At 39.0% G+C, this 9,216-nt stretch overlaps 1 protein-coding gene across 2 annotated transcripts in view; it reads right to left on the bottom strand.

Moving 5' to 3' along the window:
- Positions 1-4,456: 4,456 nt before the first annotated feature.
- Positions 4,457-9,216, bottom strand: part of cdh24 (cadherin 24, type 2) — a 255,627-nt gene continuing 250,867 nt past the window's right edge. For both annotated transcript variants that reach the window (XM_015379460.1, XM_015379461.1), the window contains one exon: positions 4,457-7,299. In XM_015379460.1, the coding sequence (XP_015234946.1) occupies positions 6,301-7,299 (999 nt within the window). In that variant the 3' untranslated portion in view covers positions 4,457-6,300. The remainder of the gene's footprint in view (positions 7,300-9,216) is intronic.

A 9,216-nucleotide genomic window follows, 5' to 3' on the forward strand; every position in this document is an offset into this window, starting at 1 on the left:
ACCTGTGAGCAGAGAGGGCCAGTGGCGAATTTGCAAAACATTGTGTTCTCTCACAAATGCCAAGCGTTCTGCATGGTTTGGGTTTTGAGCACAACCACTATCTGTGGATGTTAGGCCCTCATACCATCCTCATGGAGTAAGTTTAAAATCATTTGTGCAGCCATTTTGTAGGGCTCTGGCAGTACTCCTGATTCTCCTCGCTCAAAGGCAGAGGTTGTTTTTTTGGGGGTTTTTTTTGCTCAAAGGCAGAGGTAGCGGTCCTACTAGGTTTTTGCCCTCCTACAGACTACTCCAAGTCTCCTGGTGTGCTGGCCCGTCTCCTGGTAGTCCCTGTAGCCTCTGGATATCATGCTGACAGACACAGCAAACCTTCCCTGGATGATCTGTACCACCTGGGCCAGTTGTGTGGGTTGTAGAGTTTTACATCTAAATTAAACCAAGCCAATGTTTGAGTTGAGCCAAGCCACATTATCACCTAGAAAACTGTTTATATTGGGGCACAGAAAGTGTAATATATACATTTTTAATCACTATTTTTGCCATCCTTGTCTGCCATTGCTGCTCCAGCTTGACTAATCTTGTTCGAACCACAATGAATGGGAATGGTGAAGCATGAAAGATACACAAGACGCAGCCTTTTAAAAATGGCAATAAAAAACAAAGTTGTTGTCCTCATTTATAGTCTTAAAAGTAGTATTGTATTAGGACATCCTTTATTAAATGCATAACTTATTTTTTGTAATTGCAGCATTTTTTCCTTTGCATGTGTTTTGTATTGGTCTATTTTTTTATATTTGCAAGCCTCCTCTTTTGTATTTGCTGTGTAACTATGGATTTGCATTTTTTTTTCCCTCAGCCATCATAGTGTAGATTACCAAATCAAAATAATGAATAAATGTCCGACATTATAACAACTATTAGATTAAAAATTATGATTTTAGCAAGTGCAGTGAAAAGACTGAAGCCTTTGCGTTTGTATTAAAAAGTATAAATTGTTTATTTTTTATTTGACAGAAAACTATTTTTAAATGCTGGCATATGAACATGTTACTGTTTTATCAAAGGATCATTATAGCCACTTCAACTCACCACCTGTCCCTGTTTTCGGAGGTGGCTTGGTACAAATGGTTGTTATATTCTATGGTACAGTATCACACTCTCTTTTGAACAGGTGGTAAGGATCAGGTCCAAACAGCACCATTAAGCTATAAAGTAACATCAAAGAATGGGTCTTTAGTGTTAGCTAGTAAGATGTCATCACATGGTTTACATCAGGTTCTTCTTAATATCTATCAAAGTGCATATCTATGCCCTCAAAAAATTACTGCAAAGGTTTAGTATTGTGCAAGATGGAAAGGGTTTTGTTCCTTAACAGAAACATGAAGATCAAACAAAAGGGAGAATGCAAGACCAGCAATTCTAGAACAATGTTTGGTGCATGCATGCATGCATGCATCTGAAATGTAATTATTTAGAAACTAAAACAGGGGTGTGTCTAGCAATCACCCAATGCAGAGCTCTGGGAGGAGACTACCAACTGTTAAGTATGAAGATGGATGTCATGGCTTAGATGTCTCAGATGGTGCTAGAGAGAAAGCTGGGAAAAACATTTTTTAGAAAATGGGGGCAAAGATACCAGGAAATCAATAGAGGACTTGCTGAGAGTTAAGAAATTGAAACTCAAGAGTCAAAGCCTATGGATCTTGATGATATGATGTGGGGTGATTTAATACAGGCTTGCATGGAGGAAAAACACCAAACATCTTACTGTTGGAAGTTATTACCAGTGTCAGAGGTTGGTAAGCGGCCATGTGAAGTGTATTACTCAAATGACATCAGACAAAAGAAGCAATCCTATCTCCCTCCTAAGTTGCAATGATCATTAAATGTTTACCTGTAATTAAAAATATTGGATTTCTGGAGATTAATGTAAAAGAAAAAATAAAACATTGACATGTGAACATTAATTAATAAATATTTGTTTACAAGACCACAAGTTAGAATTGCATATTCTTCTCAAAACTATTAAACCCATGTGAGGGTTTAGCAACTCTTAAAGGGAGTTTGAGAACTTCCTTAGGTAAACCCAAGTGCAAAATTAATTAGGTACTTAAGTTGCAGAGGCAGAAATGCATAAAAGATGAAAAAAGCCACTTTCCCTTAATTCAGTTTATTAAATTCCCAGAGAGGTAAGTATCTATAAAACCTCCATCTCTCTCAGGCAAAACCAAGTACTGACATATTCCATTTTAGTGCATAATAGAAATAAAATACAGATTTTTGTGCACGTGTGTATGTGTGTGCATTGATACACACTTCTTTCAAATGAGCTGTTCACTGGGACAGGCTTTCCGACAGGTTTTTCTTGAACTACATCAATGTTTTGAACAACAAGCGTCTGCCAGAGGCCACATGTATAATTAAATGGTTGGCTTGTCCACTTTCAAGAGAAGGGCTACCACGAGACGAACCCATTTATAAATGTTGAATATAGGCTGCTGCTTTTATTCCAGCTCAGATGATCAATTTCTAATCTACAATACATACAGATAGTCCCAACAGTGCTGCATTTGAACACCTAAATTCTTTTTTTTATTATATATAGTGTCTTTCAGCAGGATTATTCAGTGGTATTTACATTTAAAATGATTTTACATACAGTCAAACAACTTATCTTTTCATCAACATCTTATAAAACAAGTGTTATCTTTGACATTGTTCATGATTTGTTATTGGACATAACACAGTAAAAAAGTGCATTCCAGCTGAAAACTCGACTCATTTGCATTATGACCTTTAATGATAACACAACACCCTGTGGTGGGAGTCTCTGTGATGGTGCACCCCTACTATTTAACTAAGAGATCTGTGGAAATTTTCAATTAGGCAGTACAAGTGTTCAAAGAAGGAAGTGATCGGCACCGATTTCCCCCACTTGTTTTCAGAAGTCATGCATGTCATGTCTTCAAGGTGCGTACAGCAGGTACTTATAAAAAAGGAAAGAAAGAACAAACAGCAGACTTTACAAATAGAAAACTTTTGTGTAAATGAATGTCTAATGCTCTGAAAAGTGAGCTGAATGCTTACCATCTTTTGCAAAAGTATATTATATATATATCCTTGTCACATTTTGTCCTGTTGCAATACCAAACCTCAATGTTTTTTGTCTTTTTTACAATCATTTTAAATGATATACCGACACAAATCAGTAGTGGTATATGATCCATGATTATTTTTTTATGATGATCTGAACAGTTTGGCAGGCATTTGTTTTGAGCCCCTTTTAATCTAAAACTTCATGAACATTTTTATTTCCTTTAACATTTTCAGTTTTTTTTTAACCCCACCAAGATATTTCCAGTCATAATTCTTGCATAACATGTTCTTGGGGAGCCCCACATTTTTGCATCCTTGATGCCAACCTTACTCAGCTGCAAAAAATATACCTTAAATCCCCAGGTGAAGTCTATTTTGCAGTGGGTAGTTTTGAGTGTAGTGTAGAACAAAAAATAGCACTTCAGTTTGGAGTCAAATTGAAAGGTTCATATATGACACCAAAGCTCAATCTTAGATTGCTTTACTGAACTTTTTAAAGGAATGGCATTAATTATTGTCCTATTGAACGTTGGTGATTAGCTATATGGGCACTTAAACATGTGGAAGGTCTTTGGATCATAAGAGATGAAAACTAGGCTGATGAAGATTCTCAATCATCCAGGTCATAGTCATTCTGTAAAAGTTAAAAAAAAATATCTGGACTTGGTTTCTAAGAGTTGAAGACCATTCGCCACCTCTTGAAGCTTTCTCAATTCAAATTTTCTGGATCCGCAATCATAGACAGGTTTCAGGTACTACTGGAGACAATCCACCCCTTAACGGCATATCCCCCTAGCCTGACGTAGTCCTACTCAATTCTAGTCAGAATATAAGTCTGATACTGCTCCATAGAGCTGTGATTATGGGGCGTGTTTCGAACGAACCAGGAAAAACATGCCTCTGCACTCAATTGGATAGACCTACAACCAATAAGAGCAACGGAGTGCGTGACGTATGTTAAGCAACGCATAGTTGTTGTCAACAACAATCAAAGCGTGCAGTTGCACGCCATGAATAAGAAGATGAGCCTTGATCGCGTTTCTCTGTTCCTCTTTTAAAATTAATTTGCTGTCGATATCTTCTAGAACAGACCTAATAGCAAAATCTACACACCTCAACTCTCCAGTGGCAGCCATTGTTGTTGTCACCCAAGCGCGCTTTGGTGACGTGGTTGATTACGTTACTGTTGATCATCTGTCCATCATCGTATAAAGCCCGCCCTGACAATTTGATTGGCCCGCCAGAAATTGTGCGAGCATACTCGCGCTACTATTGAGCAATGCCAGACCGAACTTCCCAACCTCAAACATTGTGGGCGGGACTAAGTTCGGAATGGCACCCAAGCTAATATCCCCCCCCTTTAATGACTGACCTTTAGAATCATAGACAGGTTTCAGATAATACAGGCTAACAATGGAACCAAACGACCCACTCATCGGTTATCATTCGCATGTTTCCAAGCAATACAAGGCCTTGTCTATATAAGACTCAAACTCACCGCGGATCCAGACATTTGAATTGAGAAAGCTTCCTGGAGAGGTGGCGAAACATCTTCAAATCTTGGAAACCAAGTCCTTTGGATATTTTTTTTAACTTTTACGGAAAGATGAAAACTAGCAATACCATTGACAATTTGGGGATGCTCCTTTCAGTAGCGAAGTGTAAACTAGTTAGAGCTGCAGACGTATGAGGCATAATACAGAGGCATACTGAAAAAAAACAAAAACATCTTAAATACTTTGCTAGAAGTTCAACTGAATTGATATAACTGTTCAAAAAGCTCTCTGACCAAAATGACTAAGATATTCTTTAAAGAACTAATCAAACTTCAGTCAGAAAAAAAATTACATCTTTAACTGCTGATGAAGAAGGATCTAAAAGTGGGGCTTAATAACAATGCACACCATTCTTTTCAGATTTTCCTGAGTAAAAAAACAAAAAAAGTGTTTTCTTTTTTTAACAATGTTCTATTCTCCCTCTACTTTCTAAGTATGAAACACTCTAAATTGGTGTATCTATTAAAACATTATTAAGACACAGGTTTGAAGTTGCAATGTGACAAAACGTAAAAGTTAGAAGGGGACTGAATCCTTTTTGAGGTACTGTAGACGGGCTGGCTTTTGTACAATCAATGTTTTTCCCTATTCAGTCATTTTTGTTTGGAGGTGTTGGGTGTAAAATCTCTGTAAACATATCAACACTCGACTACAAAAGGTTGGGAGCGTGAAATGGATGGGGGTGTTGGGTGGGTGTGGAATAACAGCCCGAGATCATTTAAATTTTTCACAATGTCTGTTTTCCTCGTGAGCTGAAAGGAGGGGTTGGAATCTTTGTGGGATTTAAATGATTAATCATTTTCATTTGGAATGGAGTATCAAGCTGAATTATTCACTTTTCTGTCCCAGCAGATGGAATAAAAAGTAATAGTTTTCTGTACAATCACTTCACTTAAAAGATCCTTTCTGACACTATACATTCCTGCCATTCCACTCCTCCTAAATCCTGGATCCTTCCAGCCACTTTGTTTTTTTCATTTTCTATCTCCCACTGCACATCACTCCGAGCCCGGCGCCTGGGTAGCACTTTGTCTCATCTTTAAATTGTCCCTGGGTATTTTGATTTTTAATCCACATCTTTCTTTTTTTTTTTTACAAATTAGTTTATTTCCTCACACTTGCGATCAAGCAGACCGGTATTCTAAATAATGCACTTGTTCTTACACAGCCATACTTTTTCTCTCTCAGACCTACATGACAATGCACGCACACACCCAGAAACACACACAACAAGAAGCATCCCTCGTTCTCCTTGTTTTCCTGCTAATTCTCATTCCATACGTGCGGGCTGAATTAAATTGAGTCTGGGATGTTTGGGTTGTTTTTCTTTGTCCAGAGTGTTTAACAAATTGTTGCTGCCCCAAGCCGATGCAGCATCCACATTGTCTCAGTATCTGTGCTCAACCATATCAGCGCTTCAACACTTATTGCTTTGAATTACATCAATCACTCCCTTTCCTGCCCTCAAATTCTCCATCCTCCCGTGGCTCATTTTTCTCTGTCTCTTTTTATTACTTTCCCTCTTCATCTTTCTCTCCTTTAACTTCTCCTCACATTATTCTACCTCTAGTTGCCTTTTCATCACCTTCCCAGTCCTTCCCTTCCTCATCGCCTTTTTTGCCCCCACTGATTACCCTATTTGCTCCCCTCAATCTTTTCCCTCTTGTCCGACCTCCCCATTCTCCTTTTTCTCTTTATTTTCAGACTCTTCCTTCTGCTCTCTCTCCTTTTTGGCAATTTGTTCAACTTTTTCCTGGTCTTCTTTAGTTTTTTCTTTGCTTTTAAAGAGCTGAGCTAGTTTCTGGAACTGAGGACCCCAGTTTTCAAGCCCCACACCCCAATCCTCCTTTTCTCCATCGCTTTCCAGTGAGCTCAGTGACCCCGCTCTGGATCCAGTCCCCTCCAGGCCATACACCTGCACTGAGTCATACGGCGGCTGAGAAGGGTCAAAAGTGACCTGGGCTAGACGTAGCCGTAGAAACTCACCCACCCTCAGTGCCAAGGAGGGACCACCGGGCCCCTGTGACCCTCTTGTTGCTTCCATTCCAGGGACCCAGCCGGGCCCGTAATTCACAACTCCTCCAAATGTCCCCCTTGGCTGGCCTGGGAAGGGTAAAAGCTGGGGGCTCATGTCCCTCCTTCCCAGAACGTATCCTCCCAAACCCATTTGCTCACGCCATTCCCCAATAAATCCAGCTGCCTCTGGGAAGACAGGTGGGTTTCCAGTCACTGGGATTCCTCCATTCTCCCTGTCTGGTCGTGACACAACAAAGTTGCTTCCCATTTCCAGTCCTCCTCTTCCCAGGCTGCTGGTGTAGTCCCTCTGTCCAGATACCTCCCCGTGGAGAACAGTGGCGTAGTTGCGTCCACTTACTGATTGTCCATCTCTGGAAGCCAGCCCATTCCCGATTCCTCTTCCCTCATCCCCTCCTCCTTCGCTTCCTCCACCTTCCCCGCTCAGGTCGTGCTCAGGCAGGCCAGAGCTGGTGCGTTTTGGGGACAGGCCGGACCTGGAGGCCCTACGTCCAGCCAAGGGGAGGGTAGCTGAGTCACAAACCCATCCTCCCGCGGTGGGACCCTGGCCCATCAGGGAGCCAGATCGAGTCATAACCAGGCTGTGTTCCCTAGGCAAAGTCTCAGACTGCACCTGGAGGGAAAGTATGCGAGCATTAGTGGTCTAAGTTCTTGTGTGGGGTTTAGGGTGAGGATGTGGTTACACTCAAAGTATAAAAACAGCAGAGGGATGACATAACACCCTAATGATGGAAATAGACAGTTTTCTTCAAAATACCAAACTTTTAAAGATTCAAAGAGTCGTCTGTTCCGTTTTCAAAATTTTAAACATTAGCTTACATATGTGTTTGCCAGATATTTCTACAGAGATCAGGCTGTTTTATTATCTATCCTAAATAACAGCTTGCAAAAAAAACCCCCAAAGGAATAAAAAAAAAGGATTTAAAACGCCAAGAATTAAAGAAGTAAGAAACAAGAATTAACTGATGCATTAATGGAGACAGCTGTCATATGATAGTAATAATGATCATCTGAAATACATGGAAACACTTTTTGTTAATTTTTTCAATATATTATAATTAAAATGTCATCTTCTAGATCTTTGTGATATGCATAGAAACCACAGGGAAGAGCATTAGGAAATACTGATAAAACGGGTTGATATGACAAAAGGGAAAACTGAACCAAAAGGAAGAGAGTGGAAGAGAAACCGGAAAGTCATAGATATTAATTGAACACTAGAATGAGGAAACACTGCACTGTGAATGGAAGATGGAGTGGGAAGTGACAGAGAGGTAGAACATTTGAAAATTAAATAAAGCAAGGACCAGCGAGGCGCGCTATGACTTAATAAATAAAAGAAGACACAAAGATGAACAATGGGGTATAAATGTGCTGATATATCTGAGCTTTCAACGTCTCCCACCATTGTCCTGCTCAGTTCTGCTGATTTACAGACACTAAAAAGCCTTAATGTGGGAGGACTGCAATTATCTAGCATATTAAGTCCAATGGAAACTTAACAATTCCTTTATATTTGCTTAATTACTTTCTAACATATCATTTGCTCATACAATAGAATAATTAAGTCACTTATTCAACTTTAATTACAATTCCATTGCAGCCATCTATCATTAGTCAAGCAAATTATTTAAATTTATTTTATGATTCAGTGCAACATCTACCTCTTTTTTTTCTTCTCATAATATCCAGCCCCCCATCTGTCCACATATTTCACTTTTCTCCAGTGCAGAATTCCAGTTTCACACTAGATGATCAAGCATGCATGATTTGCCTAATAAACACCAGAGGATAATTAGATGAAGAATTGAAGTACATTTTGAAAACTTGTACCAAAATACTTTTTTTTATGTGATTTTAATCAGTTTATTCTTTAAAACCCAATACAAATTGACCTAAAACATAAAATGCATTGTGTTAGCTCAGAGCTAATCGTGTTCAGATTGAAGCTCTATCAGCCATACTGGAGTGAATTGCAAAGGTACCCATGACGCCCCTGAACAAATTAACTTTTATCCCATGCAGGCAAAAAAACGTTCAATATGTTTTAATGAAACTTGAGTTGACACATCAAAATAAAGTAGTACCGGTAGTTAAAATACATCTAAAAAATGGGGCATGCTTTTGTACTCAGATTTGAATAAATCCTTATTGTTTTGATAAATTTAGGACAAATTAAAAACTAGATCTGCCTGGTTTTATCTGACCAGACAACCTTAATGCTGTGTTCCCTGTGAGAATTGTGCCAAACTTTGTTGTTAAGACTTATGGTATCAAGGTTTACAACTGTACTACACTCTAACTTTGGATGCCGAATTGAACAGTGATTTATATAACAGGGTTCCTACAGCATAAGGCAAGTTAAATTCAAGACTTTTTAATGCCACTTGAAATAAAAATTTAAGACCAAATTCACAAGAAACACAAGAAAAACCCGCTTGCGACAACTTTACCCAAAGGTTTATTTTAACATAAACCACTGCACTAATGTTTCAAATTTGGAAAAGCAGGAAGAAAGCTAAAAACACAC

The sequence above is a fragment of the Cyprinodon variegatus genome, unplaced genomic scaffold (genome assembly GCF_000732505.1).
Source record: "Cyprinodon variegatus isolate N-32 unplaced genomic scaffold, C_variegatus-1.0 Scaffold192, whole genome shotgun sequence".
In the NCBI taxonomy this organism is placed as follows: Eukaryota; Metazoa; Chordata; class Actinopteri; order Cyprinodontiformes; family Cyprinodontidae; genus Cyprinodon; species Cyprinodon variegatus.